The sequence below is a fragment of the Neoarius graeffei genome, chromosome 12, assembly GCF_027579695.1.
Source record: "Neoarius graeffei isolate fNeoGra1 chromosome 12, fNeoGra1.pri, whole genome shotgun sequence".
In the NCBI taxonomy this organism is placed as follows: Eukaryota; Metazoa; Chordata; class Actinopteri; order Siluriformes; family Ariidae; genus Neoarius; species Neoarius graeffei.
Genome location: NC_083580.1, coordinates 28,935,816 through 28,956,283, shown reverse-complemented (window position 1 = coordinate 28,956,283; position 20,468 = coordinate 28,935,816). Strand labels below are relative to the sequence as shown.

Sequence of the window (20,468 nt, the reverse complement as noted above, 5' to 3'; positions counted from 1 at the left end):
AAATTTCAGATGACTTTGTAGTCAGTACCTTTAATATGGCTGTAAACTGTTAGAGCAGAACAACCTAGCAATTTAATTTCAGTGATAAATGATAAGCAACAATAAGTCCCAGTCTTGGTCCATGAACATTTTATGTAACTCTCCTTTCAATAAAAGGCTAATACAACAATATTAACCATAGTTTAGGACATCAGTATCCACATGTCTCTTGTTATTGACAGTACTAGCAACATTTATTATAACATAACTGATCAGTGTCAGTGTATTTGTCATTAAGATTACAATATTAACTGTATGGGCAGCACAGTGGTTAGCACTGTCACCTCAAAACAAGAAGGTTGTGGGTTCGAGCCCAGGGGCTGACAGGGGCCTTTCTGTGTGGAGTTTGCATGTTCTCCCTGTCTCTGCGTGGGCTTCCTCTGGGTGCTCTGGTTTCCCCCACAGTCTGAAGACATGCAGTTAGGTTAACTGGCTACTCTAAATTGCCCATAGTGTGCAGAAAGGAACCAGCCACCCTATTGCTGCAATTCTGGCCAAGTCAACCGAACATGGTTCAGCAGTGATGACGACAATTAACTGTCTTTGTTTATTAACTGTATTAGCAAATATTAATGGCACTTATCAGAGGCATTGCATATACAGATTTATTTTTTTTGTGGCCCGGTTTCCATCAAATCCTGCGCTCTGATTGGCTGGCGAGCAGGTCCGTATCCTACGATACGGACCCCAGTTATGGACCCCACTTACGGACCTCTGGTGACTCACTCATTCACAACAACAACAACAAACATAGTAGCATTTTTTTGTCAACATTTATCTTTTTTTAATAAGATTTATTTATAAGATTATCAAAAATCTTATAAATTTTTGCCAGCATTTCTCAGGAGAATAGCATTAATTTTACAGCATGGATAGCAATAACGACAGTCTTCACAGCGAAAGCAAGTTTTACTACCCTGAGGAAGAAGAAATAAAATAAAACATTTCAGGAGAAAGCTAAAAACCTCTAACTTGCTAACGCTGAGCAAAAACATAGCTGAATCCTGAATGACTCCTATTTGTATAAATAGGGAACTACATAGGTGGCAAAATGTAGTTTTTTTCCTGCCATGGAAGTGCACTTGTATACTGAGGAGGAAGCAATTTGCATTACAGTCGTGAATGAGGATTCAAAATAGCATTAATTTTACAGCATGGATAGTGATAAAGACAGTGTTCACAGCGAAAGCGAGTTTTACTACCCTGAGGAAGACAAAATAAAAACATTTTGGGAGAAAGCTAAAAACCTCTAACTTGCTAATGCCAAGCAAAAACATGGCTGAATCCTGAATGACTCAATTTTGTATAAAATTGTACAGGTGGCAAAATGTAGTTTCTTTTTCCCTGCCATGGAAGTGCACTTGTATACCGAGGAGGAAGCAATTTGCATTACAGCTGTGAATGAGGATTCAAAATGGCAGCTCGGCTCGGTTTTCCCTTTTGGGCACTCTCGTTTTCTGTTAGAATTTGGTAAAGAAAAAAATAAATATATTATTTACCAGCTTAAGGTCGGTCCATATGGTGAAATACCGTGACCTCGGCATTGAATACTGACTTCGGCCCAGAGGGCCTCGGTCAGTACTTTCAAGACCTCGGTCACGGTATTTCACGATACGGACCTCCCAGCTGGTAAATGTGGCTGTGGCAGCAGGGGTGTGGCTGAGCGTCAGTTTGTGAATGGAGGGCAGGGCCAGGGAAGGTGAGTGGCAAAGTCAGTACACCTGTTCCCAATTAATGTTGTGTCTGTGTGTTTTGCAGTGACTGCAGAGAGTAGAAAAGGAAGGAGAGAGCGAAGAGAGGGGATCTCTCCCAACCCGAGCATATGTGTGTGTGTGTGTGTGTGTGTGTGTGTGTGTGTGTGTGTGTGTGTGTGTGTGTGTAAAAAGCTGAAAAGCAAAGAAAATGTTGCAAATAAGAGTCTGTGTGAACATCATTCCCCACCTGCTGCGCTTCAGTATTCCACCCACGTCAGAGACTTACTACAGTGAAATTAACAATATTAAATTTATTTTAAATCAGTAAAGTCTATTTTCTAAGTCTACATTTCTAATATGTTTAATGCTTAATAATATGTAATAATGAAAAAGGCATGTGTACAGATGTTAATGCACAACTAATGACACCATAATTTGCTCTTTATTTCCACCCTCAATCCTTTGCATGATGTGAAGCTCAGTTTTACTACTAAAAGCCACTGAGGCTCAAACTTGATCTGCTTCTTCTGAACACACACACACACACACACACACACACACACACACACACACACAGCATTAATCCACAGTGCATTCAAGCGTTTAACAAACTTGATCTGCTTCTTCTGAACACACACACACACACACACACACACACACACACACACACACACACACACACAGCATTAATCCACAGTGCATTCAAGCGTTTAACAATCTTAAGAAGCCACATGGCAAAAATTTGGATTAAGAGAAAGAGAAGGAATGAGTAAAACATAGAATTCCTTTTGTTCAATACAGACATTTAAACTGCAGAGTTATTATACTGTATTACCTACATGCATTTTTATATTATTCCGAAGAATCAGTGAAACCCTAACACATTAAAAGTGAAATTTGGCTTGAGCCAGACAGAATAGGTAATGCTGAAATAGGAAGTATTATAGTGCATTATTCATCATAACAGTAGAAATCCCTGAACAGGAACCCAACACTCATTTGTAGAAGGCACAAAAGCACAAAATGCAACTACAATTGCATAACTGCTAGCTATTAGCTCATGGGATATGTTCTCCTGATGAATTTGCAAATCAGGTGTCTCTTGTGGTCATAACATATAACTTGATTTTTTTTTTTATAGTTAAATTTGTAAAAAAATAATTTCCACCTGTCTTATTGTCTTACACAAAGCTGGAAAAATATGTCAGCAAATCACTGTTCCTGATGCAATCCAAGCTATTTACACACTGTGTTCAAACCTTATTTATGAATATAATATATATTTTTATTATCCAACTGATACCAATTAACACATACAATCAGGACAGTTATATGTTGGGGGCAGTGCCCTACCTAACTAATGTATAGAAGTAATTTAAAAAAATATATTATATATAAAGTACTCATTCACAATCACATACACTTTAAATTCCATTAAAATACAAATTACAGTACCTTTTTTTGAGTGACCAACAATTTTTAGAAGTTATGCTATTCGACAGATATAAGCTGATGTTTCATTTGGTTTATTTTCTAGATGTTGCTCAATCATTAGGCTCAGGTCCACAGGAATAACTGCCCAATGCTCAAGCTATAAATATTGTGATTGTGAATAGCTACTGACAAGACACTTAATGATATTGCCTTTGTTTGTCTCGCACATTGTGACAGTGGTGATGGGAACCACTGCTACTGTATCAAACACAATTAAATTTCTTAATTTCTTCAAAAAATCCATCTTTTTAGCCCATAGTATTGAGTCCTTTACATGATTAGAAAGGATGTGATTAGTTTTATCTACAGAGTTATCTAGTTAGTTATGTAATTAGCTTGATTGTTAATGGCTCTTTATAGTGCAATTAGCAGCAATCAGAAACCCACATCTTTCTGTTCTCTCTTTGAAAACTGGTCTACTAGTGCATCTCAAACAATTAGAATATCCTCAAAAAGTTCTATATTTTCCATCAGTTTTTTAAGAAAGTGAAAATAAATATATTCTAGACTCATTACACATAAACAAAACTGTTTCAAGTACAACCCCGATTCCAAAAAAGTTGGGACAAAGTACAAATTGTAAATAAAAACAGAATGCAATAATTTACAAACCTCAAAAACTGATATTGTATTCACAATAGAACATAGACAACATATCAAATGTCGAAAGTGAGACATTTTGAAATTTCATGCCAAATATTGGCTCATTTGAAATTTCATGACAGCAACACATCTCAAAAAAGTTGGGACAGGCGCAATAAGAGGCTGGAAAAGTTAAAGGTACAAAAAAGGAACAGCTGGAGGACCAAATTGCAACTCATTAGGTCAATTGGCAATAGGTCATTAACATGACTGAGTATAAAAAGAGCGTCTTGGAGTGGCAGCGGCTCTCAGAAGTAAAGATGGGAAGAAGATCACCAATCCCCCTAATTCTGCACCGACAAATAGTGGAGCAATATCAGAAAGGAGTTCGACAGTGTAAAATTGCAAAGAGTTTGAACATATCATCATCTACAGTGCATAATATCATCAAAAGCTTCAGAGAATCTGGAAGAATCTCTGTGCGTAAGGGTCAAGGCCGGAAAACCATACTGGGTGCCCGTGATCTTCGGGCCCTTAGATGGCACTGCATCACATACAGGAATGCTTCTGTATTGGAAATCACAAAATGGGCTCAGGAATATTTCCAGAGAACATTATCTGTGAACACAATTCACCGTGCCAGCCGTCGTTGCCAGCTAAAACTCTATAGTTCAAAGAAGAAGCCGTATCTAAACATGATCCAGAAGTGCAGACGTCTTCTCTGGGCCAAGGCTCATTTAAAATGGACTGTGGCAAAGTGGAAAACTGTTCTGTGGTCAGATGAATCAAAATTTGAAGTTCTTTATGGAAATCAGGGACGGCGTGTCATTCGGACTAAAGAGGAGAAGGACGACCCGAGTTGTTATCAGCGCTCAGTTCAGAAGCCTGCATCTCTGATGGTATGGGGTTGCATTAGTGCATGTGGCATGGGCAGCTTACACATCTGGAAAGACACCATCAATGCTGAAAGGTATATCCAGGTTCTAGAGCAACATATGCTCCCATCCAGACGACGTCTCTTTCAGGGAAGACCTTGCATTTTCTAACATGACAATGCCAAACCACATACTGCATCAATTACAGCATCATGGCTGCATAGAAGAAGGGTCCGGGTACTGAACTGGCCAGCCTGCAGTCCAGATCCCATAGAAAACATTTGGTGCATCATAAAATGGAAGATACGACAAAAAAGACCTAAGACAGTTGAGCAACTAGAATCCTACATTAGAGAAGAATGGGTTAACATTCCTATCCCTAAACTTGAGCAACTTGTCTCCTCAGTCCCCAGACGTTTACAGACTGTTGTAAAGAGAAAAGGGGATGTCTCACAGTGGTAAACATGGCCTTGTCCCAACTTTTTTGAGATGTGTTGTTGTCATGAAATTTAAAATCACCTAATTTTTCTCTTTAAATGATACATTTCCTCAGTTTAAACATTTGATATGTCATCTATGTTCTATTCTGAATAAAATATGGAATTTTGAAACTTCCATATCATTGCATTCCATTTTTATTTACAATTTGTACTTTGTCCCAACTTTTTTGGAATCGGGGTTGTGTTTTTCTATTTTAATTTTGATCATTATGGCGTACAGCAAAAAAAAAATCTAAAAAAAATCTAAAAATATTAGAGTATTTAATTTCAAGTTTGAGTAAAACAGAATAAACACTGTGTATCTCTTGGTCTAGTTCAGTACATGCAACCACAATCAAGGGGAAGACTGATGACTTGACAGTTGTCCAGAAGATGATCATCGACACCCTCCATTAGGAGGGTAAGCCACAGAAGGCCATTGATGAAAAGGCTGGCTGGAAAAGGTGCACAAAACAGGGATGGCCAACCTTGATAGGCTTATCAAGAAAAGTCAATTCAATGACTTGTTAGAGCTTCACAAGGAGTGGACTGAGGCTGGTGTTGGTGCATTAAGAGCCACCACACACGGACGTCTTCAGGAAAGGGGCTACATCTGTCACATTCCTCATATCAAGCCACTCCTGAACCACAGACAACATCAGAAGTGTCTTACCTGGGCTAAGGAGAGAAAGAACTGGACTGTTGCTCAGTGGTTCAAAGTCCTCTTTTCAGATTAAAGTAAATTTTGAATTTCATTTGGAATTCAAGGTCATAGAGTCTGGAGGAGGCGGCACGGTGGTGTAGTGGTTAGCGCTGTCGCCTCACAGCAAGAAGGTCTGGGTTCGAGCCCCGTGGCCGATGAGGGCCTTTCTGTGCGGAGTTTGCATGTTCTCCCCGTGTCCACATAGGTTTCCTCTGGGTGCTCTGGTTTCCCCCACAGTCCAAAGATATGCAGGTTAGGTTAACTGGTGACTCTAAGTTGACCATAGGTGTGAATGTGAGTGTGAATGGTTGTCTGTGTCTATGTGTCAGCTCTGTGATGACCTGGCAACTTGTCCAGGGTGTACCCCGCCGTTCGCCCGTAGTCAGCTGGGATAGGCTCCAGCTTGCCTGCGACCCTGTAGAACAGGATAAAGCGGCTAGAGATGATGAGATGAGAGTCTGGAGGAAGAATGGAGAGGCATAGAATCCAAGGTGTTTGAATTCCAATGTGAAGTTTCCGCAGTCTGTGATGATTTGCAGTGCCATGTCATCTGCTGGTCTTGGTCTACTGTGTTTTATCAAGTCCAAAGTCAAAGCAGCCATCTACCAGGAGATTTTAGAACACTTCATGCTTCCATCTGCTGACAAGCTTTATGGAGATGCTGATTTCCTTTTCCAGCAGGACTTAGTACCTGCCCACAGTGCCAAAACTACTACCAAATGGTTTGCTGACTATGATATTACTGCGCTTGATTGGTCAGCCAACTCGCCTGACCTGAACCACATAGAGAATCTATGGAGTATTGACAAAAGGAAGATGAGAAACACCTGACCCAAAAATATAGCAGCCTTCAGCTGCTCTGTCAAAGCAAACTGGGCTTCAGTAACACCTCAGCAGTTCCACAGGTAGATCACCTCCATGCCACGCTGCATTGATGCAGTAATTCATGATAAAGGAGCCCCAACCAAGTATCAAGTGTATAAATGAACATATTTTTCAGAAATTGGACATTTCTGTATTGTAAATCCTTTTTTGATTGATCTTAGGAAATATTCTAATAATTTGAGATACTGGAGTTCTGATTTTCATGAGCTATAAGCCATAATCAAAATTTAAAAAAGCTTGAAATATTTCACTTTATGTATAATGAATAAAGCATGTGTGAAAGTTTACCTTTTTTAATTAAATTATGAAAAAAAGAACTTTTCATGATATTCTAATTGTCTGAGATGCACTAGTACATAGTTAGTTTGTTCAAGTTTATTCAAGTCTTGTTGACTCTTAACTGCCCATTATGCGATTACTCTCAATATTCACAAGATAGTAGCCTATAGCATAAGTGTGATAACCTTTCAACTTAATTTTGTTTAAGGCTGTCATTATTTATTTCTGCCCTGCCTCATCAAAATGGTCATGAACCACTCCTACTTGAAGCATCCTCTCTCTTTAGTTGACTTGATCAACCACTGACCTAGCCATCATGGAGTGAGTCATGAAGCACCTTTGAGATTTCACTGAGGAGGAAATTGAGAAATTATCTACCCTTGATTGTAAAATAAATTTCTAATATTATTCATAATACATGCCAACCTCTTATTATAAATCAATTATTAATTATCATTGCTCTATTAATACAGCACTTTTAGGCAGCTGAGCTCATTTTTAAATAGCCAGCATAATGCCAGAATATCAAAACGTACAGAAATAAACAAAGACTGAAAGATTTAAGAGAATTTGTCTCATTGGAAAACGTAATACATTTCCATTATGTGGCAGTAGGGGCGTGGCCGAGCATCGGTTTGTTAATAGAGGGCAGAGTTGGGGAAGGTGAGTGGCCAAATCGCTACACCTGTGACCAATTAATGTGTCTGTGTGTGTGTCTCTTGCAGTGATGGTGCTGTATAAAAAGAGTAGGAGAGCAGAGGAGTGGTGGTTGGGACCAGAACATGATGGGGTGTGTGTATGTGTGAGAGAGAGAGAGAGAGAGAGAGAGAGAGAGAGTGAGTGAGTGTGAGAAAGAGAGACAGACTGTCCCAGTCATGAAAGTGTTGTGCTGAAAAGCCAAATAAACATATATTTAAGCACCAACAACTGCCTGCTGTACTTCTGTGTTCTACCCACATCAGGGCAGCTTCCACACATTAGTTCAAAAGTTGTTTTTTTTCCCCCGCAATTTCAAAAATATACAGATGAAAATCCAGAAAACCATTTATTTTACTCACATCCTGCACTTCTTTACATTCAAGTCCATAATGTCTGTCAGTGGATCATAATTCTATATAAATGTGGTGAAAAAGTTTTTATCTATGACATATAACAGTGCGCGCACTACTTAAATGCTACAAAACATACAGTAGCCATGCTTTCAGAACTTAAACTGCATCATTAACATTTAACATGATTTTACTTATTAAAATATTTATCTGATTTGCTCATTTATTCTCCACTATTCCACTAAACACAGATGCAAAAGTAAAAGGTAACTCAAAAGTTTCTGACTTTAAAATAGTCTTGCATCTTCTCATACTGTATCTTTTTGAATGAGTTACTAATACTGATTGAAATTTAAAGGATAAAATGCTTTAAATTACTGATATTGATTTATATCTTATGGGCTGGCCACTTTAATAGGAACATTTGTACACCTACTAATTCATATCTACAGTGCCTTGCAAAATTATTCATCCCCCTTGGTGTTTGTCCTGTTTGTTGCATTACAAGCTGGAATTAAAATGGATTTTTGGGGGGTTATCACCATTTGATTTGATGACCATTTGTACCCCGCCTTTTGCCCGTAGTCACCTGGGATAGGCTCCAGCTTGCCTGAGACCCTGTAGAACAGGATAAAGTGGCTAGAGATAATGAGATGAGGTGAGACAAACAATAAGATGAAAAAACAGAAATCTGGAGTGTGCATAAGTATTCAACCCCCACCCCCCAAGTCAATACTTTATAGAGACACCTTTTGCTACAATTACAGCTGCAAGTCTCTTGGGGTATGTCTCTATTAGCTTAGCACATCTAGCCACTGGGATTTTTGCCCATTCCTCAAGGCAACTCCAACTCCTTCAAGTTACATTGGTGTACAGCAATCTTCAAGTTATGCCACAGATTCTCAACTGGATTGAGGGCTGGGCTTTGACTGGACCATTCCAAGACATTTAAATGTTTCCCTTTAAACCACTCCAGTGTAGCTTTACCATTATGTTTAGGGTCATTGTCCTGCTAGACCGTGAACTTTTGTCCCAGTCTCAAACCTCTGGCTGACTCAAACAGGTTTTCCTCCAGAATTGCCCTGTATTTAGTGCAGGGTATTTATCCATCTTTCCTTCAGTCCTGACCAGATTTCCTATCCCTGCAGATGAGAAACATCCCCACAGCATGATGCTGCCAACACCATGCTTCATTGTAGGGATGGTGTTTTCAGGGTGTTGGGTTTGCGCCACACATGGCATTTCCCATGATGGCCAAAAAGTTAAATTTTTGTCTCATTTGACCAAAGAATCTTCTTCCATGTGTTTGGGGAGTCTGCTACATGCTGTTGGGCAAACTGCAAACGTGATTTTTAAAGCAATGACTTTTTTCTGGCCACTCTTCCATAAAGCCTCACTCTGTGGAGTGTATGGCTTAAAGTGGTCCTATGGACAGATACTCCCATCTCCACTGTGGATCTTTGCAGCTCCCTCAGCGTTATCGTTGGTGTCTTTGTTGCATCTCTGATTAATGCCCTCCTTGCCCGGTCTGTGAGTTTTGGTGGGCAGCCTTCTCTTGATAGGTTTGTAGTGGTGCCATATTCTTTCCATTTTGCTATAATGGATTTCATGGTGCTCCCTTGGATATTCAAGGTTTGGGATATTTTTTATAACCCAACCCTGATCTATACTTCACAACCTTGTCTCTAACCTGTTTGGCGTGATCCTTGGCTTTCATGTGCTTGCTTAGTAGTTAACATCACCTCTGGGTGATATTATTCATAAACATTGTATTAGTTGGGTGGCACGGTGGTGTAGTGGTTAGCACAGTCGCCTCACAGCAAGAAAGTTCTGGGTTCGAACCCAGCGGCCGGCAAGGGCCTTTCTGTGTGGAGTTTGCATGTTCTCCCCGTGTCTGCCTGGGTTTCCTCCGGTTGCTCCGGTTTCCCCCACAGTCCAAAGACATGCAGTTAGGTTGACGTGGGGTGGCCTTGGGCTGAGGTGCCCTTGAGCAAGGTACCTAACCCCTGACTGCTCCCCGGGCGCTGTGTGTGGCTGCCCACTGCTCTGGGTGTGTGCGCGTGTGTTCACTGCTTCAGATGGGTTAAATGCAGAGGATGAATTTCACTGTGCTTGAAGTGTGCATGTGACAAATAAAGGTTTCTTCTCTTCTTTTAAATTTCCACTGTTATGCTGATGACACACAGTTGTATGTTTCTGCAAAAGCAGATGAGACACCAGCTTAATAGAATTGAGGAATGTGTAAAGGACATTAGACACTGGATGCTTATTAACTTCCTTCTGCTTAACTCTGACAAGACTGAAGTACTTGTGCTAGGACCACATGCAGCTAGAAGTAAGTTTTCTGATTACATAGTAACTCTGGATGGCCTTTCTGTTTCTTCACGTGCAGCAGTAAAAGACCTCAGGTGATTATTGACCCCAGTTTTTCATTCGAAACTCACATTGATAACATTATCCGGATAGCTTTCTTTCATCTCAGAAATATTGCTAAGATAAGAAATTTAATGTCACTACATGGTGCAGAAAAACTCATTCATGCTTTAATTACCTCCAGGTTGGATTATTGTAATGCCTTACTGTCTGGATGTTCCAATAAATGCATGAACAAGCTCCAGTTAGTTCAAAATGCAGCAGCAAGAGTCCTTACTAGAATTAGAAAATATGACCACATCACCCCTGTCTTATCCACACTGCATTGGCTCCCAATCAAATTTCATATTGATTATAAAATATTCACCTTTATAAAATATTGACCTTTAAAGCACTGAATCGTCTCGCACCACAGTACCTGAGCAAACTTCTGGTCCTTTATGACCCGCCATGCCTACTTAGATCAAAAGGTGTAGGCTATCTGCTGGTAGCTCTTATAGTGAAGGCTACATCAGGGGGCAGAGCCTTTTCTTACAAAGCCCCACAGTTATGGAACAGCCTTTCAAGTAGTGTTCGGAAATCAGACACAGTCTCAGCATTTAAGTCTAGGCTGAAAACATATCTGTTTAGTCAAGCCTTTTGTTAATGGTGTTTATGAGGTAAAGGAGTAGATCTGGAGGGTCCCCAGACATAGAGTGTTTTGGTAAACTGGGATGTATGGATGCTGTCAGTCCCCCACTTGCTTGCTCACTCGAGTTTGTTGACAGTGTAGTGGCTGGCTGCTTTATGTCCCGGGGCTCCCTCATGCCCGTGTTACCTTCTGGTGCTCTCCTTTTAGTTATGCTGTCATAGTTTTGCTGGAGTCCCTGTTTGTACTCAGTACAAAATGTATACTGTACCTACTTATTCAGGTGACACTGGGCATACCTAACAACCTGTGTTTTCTCTCTCTTTCTCTCCCCCGTCCCCCCCATCTGTCCCTCTGAGTTACATGTCAATCCTGAGATCAAGATGCTGACCTCTTCTGCTCCTCGGACCTGCCTGATCCATCCTGATGCCCTATATCTGGAGGACGGCCCCATATGGACAGTTGAAAGTCACACTTGGAAGATGCTCTGGACACTTACAGTAATGCTTTTATGGCTGAGGACTACAGTTGACATGCTAACTTTAGGACTGCAGTTGCCATGAACAGTTTTGCACTCAAGTTTCCATTAATGAAGAGTTATAACATCAACAAAACTGACTTCATGTTAAAACTGTTAATGTTATAGTCATGTTGTCTGTTGTTGTCCAGGTGAGGATGGGTTCCCTTTTGGGTCTGGCTCCTCTCGAGGTTTCTTCCTCGTGTCGTCTGGGGGAGTTTTTCCTTGCCACCGTCGCCACGGGCTTGCTCATTGGGGATAGATTAGGGATAAAACTGGCTCATGTCTTGGGTCATTAAGATTCTATAAAGCTGCTTTGGGACAATGTCTATTGTTAAAAGCGCTATACAAACAAACAAACTTGACTTAGTAGTGTAGCAGAGTCAGGGTCCTTCCAGAACTGGTTGATTTATACAGACATCACGTGACAGATTATGTGACACTTTGATTGCACACAGGTGGATCTTAATCAACTAATTATGTGACTTATGAAGTGAATTGGTTGGACCAACTCTTATTTAGGGGTTTCATATGAAAGGGGGTGAATACTTATGAACACTCCAGATATCTGTTTTTCATCTTAATTATTGTTTGTGTCACAATAAAAAAAAAAAATGTGCACCTTTAAAGTGGTAGGCATGTTGTGTAAATCAAATGGTGCTAACCCCTCAAAAATCCATTTTAATTCCAGCTTGTAATGCAACAAAACAGGACAAACACGAAGGGGGATGAATACTTTTGCAAGGCACTGTAATCAGCCAATTGTGTTGCAGCAGGACAATGCATAAAAGCAGCAGATACACAACAGCTTCACTTAACATCACATCCAACATCAGAATGGGGAAAAATGTGATCTCAGTGATTCTGACTGTGTTGTGGTTATTGGTGCTGGACAGGCTGGTTTGAGTATTTTAGAAACTGCTGATCTCCTGGGATTTTCACACACACAACAGGCTCTAGTGTCTGACCAACAATCTTGGGTTGAATTAATAAATTATCATTTAAAATAAAATGTAAAATTTTCTATTTGTTGTCTGTTGCTGATATAAATCTATTTTCCACATTTAACATTAATCACATACACAAAAGACTATATGCTACATAAATCATGATCTCTCCATTAAAAATGAAGTACAGTAAAAATATATTTGTACAGATGATACTAAAAATACACTTAATAAAATCACATTTCAATCTCTCAAGACAAAGCTGTCATTTACTTAGAAAGACGCAGGTTTTGTTTTGCATAGTTTATGGAAGATTATTTTAATTTGCAATAAAATGATGACAGTGTTGTGCCCCCTCTTACGAGAACAATATTTTATCCCAATCCTTCCTTATCTGCGTAGGTCAAATACACAGTGCCTGGCACTACAGTATTCTAATAGGTAGGTTAAGTCCATGGCAAATGTGTGCACATTTTTTGTAAGGATTTTAGACTGGCACCCTGTCATGCAGACTTTCTGCCCTACTCACTCTCTGAGGGTTTCTCTCCCCTCATTTGCTCCTCCGCCATCGTCTCCATGGATAGCTTTATACTGGGAATATTTTCATTGGCTGGACAGTCTGACTGTAAAGTGCAGAGGGTGGACAAACTTGCTAAAATTAACTCATACTACATCAGTAGGATTCATTACCATTCAGTGATTTTATATCTGTTTTGCACAGCTTGATTTCTTCTTTTTTAGATAATCACACATGACAGTTTTCTTACATAGTTTATATCACTGTCAATGCTACCTTTCTTTTTCTTCTTTTTTTCATCCTCTTTCTTCTTCTTGTCCATTTCTGGCATAACATCATCCAGATAGCTGAGATCGTGCTGAGAGAAAATGTAATCCATTGCCTTCCTCACAGCCACCAGGGCCAAAATCTATGAAGAGTGACAGAGCATAAAAGAGAGAGACATGTGCATGGATTAGGATGCTGAATAAATATCCAAATAAAATCCCTGAAATAGAGTGGAAGAGCAATTTTACACTCTGGCTTTTTCCAAGATAGTTTGAACAAAGAGTCAAGTGTGAAGGTGGTTTTCAAACCCTAATGTAATCCAGGGAACTGATCTTTGGTCCACCAGAAAACAGTGGCCTGGAGTTTGCCTTATTAATTTCCCCAATGTTTAATTAAAAAAAATCCATGCACAGCAGAAATTATGAACAAAATTGTAAAATTAATTTATGATTTGGACAGAAGTTATGCATGTGAAAACAGCCCTGTAATGATGACATCCTGCCCTTCCCTGATTCTTGCTATGAATTCAAGTATTTTGGCCAAGTATGAAACTTTAGACTCACCATGACTGGGAAGATTATGGCTGCCACAGTGGATTTCAGGATCCAAAGCAGGGTGAGACAAAGGATCTGTGCAAAGACACATGTATGTGGATATTATACATACACTCAGAGTTATACACACATCTGGTTTAAGATGTCAAGATGGCAGCACGCGTGGTTGCAGCAGCTTACGGCTCTCCTTTTCAGTGCTCTTTTTTTTTGTATTTCTTTCTTGCTTGTTTGTGCACCATCGGTGACCAACACCAGATATCTGTTTCGAGCGACTTTCTCTTCACGCATAACATCCCAGTTGACATAGTGAGACCACCGGGCTCTCTGTGGATTGTTGTTGGGTCTAGGAGGTGGCTCAGATGGAGGAGAGAGAGGAAGCAGAAGCGGGGCTGCAGGTCCGGTGCTATGCTAAGGCTAAGAAAACAACCACACAAGCCACCTCTACCGAGCCTGTATCTCTCCAATGCTAGATCTCTGGTACATAAAACAGATGATCTGGAACTACAACTCACTGGAAATCGCTATGTTCGGGACTGCTGTGTTTTAATTATCACAGAAACTTGGCTTCATCCGGAAATACCCGATGCTAGCTTGCAGCTAGCAGGCCGCACTATGCTCCGCTGGGATAGAAATGAGAACTCCGGTAAGAGTAGAGGAGGGGGGCTCTGTATTTACGTGCATGACAATTGGTGTAACAACGGAACAATTATAGATAAACACTGTTCCCCAGACCTCAAGTATATGTCTGTAAGATGCCAGCCTTTTTTTTCTACCGAGAGAGCTAACTGTGGTGATTGTCACAGCTGTGTACATTCCACCTGATGCCAGTGTAAACACAGCGCTCTCTCTCCTGCTGAACACCATTAACAAACATCAGCGGACCCACCCTGACAGTGTTCACATAATCGCAGGAGACTTTAATAAGGCCAACTTGAAGACTGTACTGCCGAAGTTTTACCAACATGTTAAGTGTTCTACTAGAGGGGAGAACACTCTGGATCATGTTTACTCCAACATCAAGCATGCGTACAGAGCCATACCCCTCCCCCACCTTGGCCAGTCAGACCATCTTTCCCTCCTGCTCTCCCCAGCCTACACCCCCCCTCAGACGCAGAGCCAGGCCCACCACAAGGGCTATCACAACCTGGCTTGACAATGCACTCTCCAAACTACAGGACTGCTTTAAACAGACAGATTGGGACTTATTTGAACACCAGGAGCTGGAGACATTCACAGGAACGGTGCTGGACTATATCAAGTTCTGCATCGGAAATGTGTCGGTGGATAAAAACATCCGGGTTTTCCCAAACCAGAAACCCTGGATGACCAGCCAGGTCTGCTCACTCCTCAGGGCTCACGATGCTGCCTTCAGGTCAGGTGATAGAGCTCTGTACAGAGCTGCTCGAGCTGATCTGAAAAGAGGAATAAATAAAGCCAAGGCGGACCACAGGCTGCGCATAGAATCCCACCTGTCCAGCAACAACACACGGGAGGTGTGGCAGGGCATTCAGGACATCACAAGCTTCAGAGATTGTGATGCGCCAACAGGAGACTGGAGTGTGCCGCTAGCAGATGAGCTAAATCGCTTCTTTGCTCACTTTGAAACATCTCAGCAGCACTCATCTGCTCCTGCCCTGCCCCCACCACCACACAGTTCCTACACCACTCCTTTCACTGTACAGGAGCACGATGTCAGACGGGTGCTCCTGGCAGTGAACCCCAAGAAAGCTGCTGGCCCAGATGGTATACCTGGTAAGGTGCTCAGAGCGTGCGCCCACCAGCTTGCCCCTACCTTCACCAGGATCTTTAACCTCTCCCTGGCTCAGGCAATCATCCCGCCCTGCCTAAAATCTGCAACAATAATCCCAGTGCAGAAGAAGTCTCCCGTTACCAGCCTGAATGATTACCGTCCTGTGGCCCTCACCCCAGTAATCATGAAGTGCTTCGAGAGACTAGTTCTTCAGCACATCAAGGACCACCTCCCCCCAGACTTTGACCCCTATCAGTTCACATATCGCACAAACAGATCCACAGAGGACACCATCGCCGTAGCTCTCCACTCTGCGCTAAATCACCTGGAACAGCAGCAGAGCTACGTCCGCATACTCTTTGGGTCATTCCATGTCAATTCAACCGGGGCCTGCGCACTTAGGTCTCAAAAAATTCTGAAAAAAATCATCAGATGTACCCATGTTACCTAGGAGAAACACTGTAAATTTATTTGAATGTAAGATGTATACTTTCCGTGTTACAGCCAGTTTTGCTGGGGGAGGGGGGTGTCAATTTTGTTCAGACTCTTTTTTTTTTTTTTGTCAAAGTTCACAAGCCCATAGCTCAAGAACTAAACCATATAGGAGGCTCAAATTTTGCATGCTGGTACATAAATAGGAATAGTACCGTATGTAGCAAAACTGTCATTTTGGGTCTGGACGATCCTGCATGGTCATAGCACTCCCTCAAAGATGATCAAAATTTTATTGGAGTTTTTGGCTGTGCTCTGTTTAGGCCTTCAGAAGACATATTTTTACCCAACATAGGCTCTTGATTTTTTTCCCTTATTGAGATAAGTAGAAACACTCTCAAAAAAAAGCAATAATCAGAAAGGAAACTCTATCAGTGTTTGAACAGAAGACCTCACAAGTCTGACAAATCATTTTGGATGTCATTTTCAGAGCACCGTAACACCTTGTGGGAATGTGTGCAGATTTTTTAAATTTTTTTTCTTTATTCTCCATGATCCCTTCTTTTTAAAAACACCAATTTGGCTTGTCTTACTTGAATCTTTCTTTTTATTTTCCACCCTGAACATGGGCAAAATGCACCATTGAGAGCAATATGTTTTCTATAACATTAATGTAAAGAGTAAATAACCAAAGGACAATTTTGCCCTGACATGATCACCTGAGAGTGTCTGTGCAGGGCTGGAGGTATCCTTTTCAATTTCAATATTGAGAGTAACCACAGGTGCCCCTAAAATCACTTAATCATTGAAATTGAAAAGGATACCTCCAGCCCTGCACAGACACTCTCAGGTGATCATGTCAGGGCAAAATTGTCCTTTGGTTATTTACTCTTTACATTAATGTTATAGAAAACATATTGCTCTCAATGGTGCATTTTGCCCATGTTTAGGGTGGAAAATAAAAAAGAAAGATTCGAGTAAGTCAAGCCAAATTGGTGTTTTTAAAAGGAAGGGATCATGGAGAATAAAGAAAAAATTTTTTAAAAATCTGCACACATTCCCACAAGGTGTTACGGTGCTCTGAAAATGACATCCATAATGATTTGTCAGACTTGTGAGGTCTTCTGTTCAAACACTGATGGAGTTTCTTTTCTGCTTATTGCTTTTTTTGAGAGTGTTTCTACTTATCTCAATAAGGGAAAAAAATCAAGAACCTATGTTGGGTAAAAATATGTCTTCTGAAGGCCTAAACAGAGCACAGCCAAAAACTCTAATAAAATTTTGATCATCTTTGAGGGAGTGCTATGACCATGCAGGATCATCCAGATCCAAAATGACAGTTTTGCTACATACGGTACTATTCCTATTTATGTACAAGCATGCAAAATTTGAGCCTCCTATATGGTTTAGTTCTTGAGCTATGGGCTTGTGAACTTTGACAAAAAAAAAAAGAGTCTGAACAAAATTGACACCCCCCTCCCGCAGTAAAACTGGCTGTAACACGGAAAGTATACATCTTACATTCAAATAAATTTACAGTGTTTCTCCTAGGTAACATGGGTACATCTGGTGATTTTTTCAGAATTTTTTGAGACCTAAGTGCGCGGGCCCCGGTTGAATTGATGTGGAATGACCCCTTTGTGGATTACAGTTCAGCTTTTAATACAATAATCCTGGACATCCTTATTAGAAAACTGGACACTCTCTGCCTCCCCCCTCTCACATGTGCCTGGTTAAAGGACTTTCTTACTAACCAGCCCCAGACTGTGAGACTTGGCCCCCACTTCTCCTCCACCTGCACGTTGAGCACCAGCTCTCCACAGGGCTGTGTGCTGAGCCCCCTCCTGTACTGCCTCTACACCCATGACTGTAGTTCGACCCACAACAACAACAACCTCATCGTCAAGTTTGCTGACGACATCACAGTGGTCGGACTCATCTCAAAGGGAGACGAGGCAGCCTACAAAGAGGAGGTCCTGAAGTTGGCAGCCTGGTGTTCAGAAAATAACCTCACCCTGAACACCAAGAAAACCAAAGAGCTCATTGTTGACTTCAGGAAGCACAGCACCGACCTAGCCCCCCTCTACATCAACAACGTGTATGTGGAGAGGGTCCACACCTTCCGGTTTCTCGGCGTCCTCATCTCTGGCAACATTTCCTGGTCAGTAAACATCACAGCAGTCATTAAGAAGGCTCAACAGCGGCTACACTTCCTGAGAGTCCTCAGGAAGTACAACCTAAACTCCAACCTGCTGCTGATCTTCTACCACTCATCCATCGAGAGCCTGCTGACGTACTGTATTACAGTATGGTACGGCAGCTGCACTGCTGTAGACAGGGAGAGGCTCCAGAGGGTAGTTAAGGCAGCACAGAAGATCATTGGCTGCCCTCTCCCCTCCCTGATGGACAATTACACCTCCCGCTGCCTTAGCAGAGCTAAAAACATTATCAAGGACAGCTCCCACCCTGGCTTTGATCTGTTCGACCTGTTGCCCTCAGGGAGGTGCTACAGGTGCATCAGGACAAAGACAAACCGATTCAAAAACAGCTTCTTTCCAAAAGCCATAACTGCCCTGAACTTGGATATTGCTCTGACTTTATAGTCTATTTATTTTACTCAGTGACTCTCCTCGTGCAATAATTTATAATGTGCAGTACTTTATAAGGGACTATCTCTGTGCAATACTTTTATAATGTGCAATACCTCACTCCATAATGTGAAACACAACACATTCACCTCACCTCAGGACTGTGCACCTCACATACAGCACATGCACCTCAGGACTGTGCACCTTACACACAACACATACACTTCAGGACTGTGCACCTTACACACTACACAGACACCTCAGGACTGTGCACCTTACACACAGCACACACACCTCCAGTCTGTGCACCTACCTTACCTTGCAATACTTCATAAATGTGTAATATTTTATTTTATAATGTGAATCTCTCGTGAAATAATTTACATGTGACACTCTCTGTGCAAGAATTTATATGTGCAATGAGCAATACCTCACTCCATAATGTGTAACACAACACATACACCTCAGGACTGTGCACCTTACCCCCCTTACACATTCCCCCCACCCCTTTTTCCCCCCTTCCTCTCTCTCTCCCTCACTCTACACGCTGTTTTGCACTGTTATTGGAGATGCTTTAATCTCATTGTACATGTGTATAGTGACAATAAAGGCATTCTATTCTATTTACAGCCACTCATACAGAATAAATCAAGGCTGCCAAACTTCTTTGACTGTCAGCTGAGTTCATTTCCCTGCTCTAACACAGCTATCAAACCTGGCAAATACCCTCTGAATTGGATCAGGTGTCTTAGAGCAGAAAAAAAAAGACTAAACTGTGCGGCATTCTGATCTTGTGAGACTGACGCTGAGTATTTCATTATACACAGATACAACCTGGATGAAGGTGAACAAGTGAACTCTGCGGAGGGGGACGTGGCGCAAATAGATCAGATCTGGTTGGTGTTTTGCTGGCATCAGAAACAGCTTCAAGCGATCCATGAACTACACACACACACACACACACACGGTAACAGAGAGACGTACATTAAAATATCTCACTCACTGTATTTTAAGTATGTTTTCACTGTATATTCAGAAAACAAGGAAACCACAGACATGCCTTGCTAATATTAGTGTGTGTGTGTGTGTGTGTGTGTGTGTGTGTGTCTAACACACAAGAGGCCAAACTCAGAAACACTCACTTGCACTCCATTTAAAGATGCTACTCCCATATAGAGGAAGACCCCATAGAGCACTGGCATGGGAATGAACTAAAGAGAAAAGAGAGGACAATATATGTGAAATAAACTATCAACAATAAGTATACCACATAGTTAAAATAATATGCACCAACTAAAGAAATCCCCCCCCCAAAAAAAGTGTTCATGTTGATGATATGTAGTATCATCAACAATAATTGCTGTCTTATCATTTATAAGACAGCAATACAATTGATGACCTAAATGGAAATGCCTGAAATAAACATTCAATAAGATGTTGGACTGACATTACTGGAGACAATGATCCAATAATTACAAGGCCAATAATGTATTTAGGAACATCCGTAAGGAAGCATTCATAAAACCCCATCACAATGTTTTTTTTCTTTTTCTTTTTTAACCACAATATGCACACAATTTCCTGAGCTGAATCAAGTGTGTTGTACTAGAACAACACTAATTTGTCTAAAGCAATAGCTTGGGAAAATATAGCTGCAAGCAGCAATGCGGGGCCAAGCAGCGTGACCCAGCCTAAGTTGCCATGGCAACAGAAAGAACTGACCAGGCAGACGATCAGAGGCACGCACAGGAAGTGTTTACAAGCAGAAATGTACCTCCAACCAGATGGGTAGAGGCATGCACGGCGTCACCATCAA

The 20,468-nt window shown here is 41.2% G+C and overlaps 1 protein-coding gene across 1 annotated transcript; it reads right to left on the bottom strand.

The window, feature by feature from the left end:
* Nucleotides 1-13,065: 13,065 nt before the first annotated feature.
* Nucleotides 13,066-20,182, bottom strand: LOC132894734 (electrogenic sodium bicarbonate cotransporter 1-like). The gene is made up of 6 exons (XM_060934852.1): nt 20,129-20,182; nt 19,795-19,863; nt 19,487-19,594; nt 13,892-13,957; nt 13,312-13,470; nt 13,066-13,167 (listed from the first exon to the last, which is right to left on the bottom strand). Exons 1-6 carry the CDS (start codon nt 20,180-20,182, stop codon nt 13,066-13,068), a joined length of 558 nt encoding a protein of 185 aa, XP_060790835.1.
* Between the last annotated feature and the right edge of the window lie 286 nt (nt 20,183-20,468).

Coding starts and splice junctions, on each gene's coding strand:
- LOC132894734 (XM_060934852.1), bottom strand. CDS start 20,182: ATGGGGTTTTATGAATGCTTCCTTACGGATGTTCCTAAATACATTATT. Junction 13,958..19,486: donor ACTTGTTCACCTTCATCCAG/GTTGTATCTGTG, acceptor GTCTTTGCACAG/ATCCTTTGTCTCACCCTGCT. Junction 13,471..13,891: donor CCATAATCTTCCCAGTCATG/GTGAGTCTAAAG, acceptor CACTCTTCATAG/ATTTTGGCCCTGGTGGCTGT.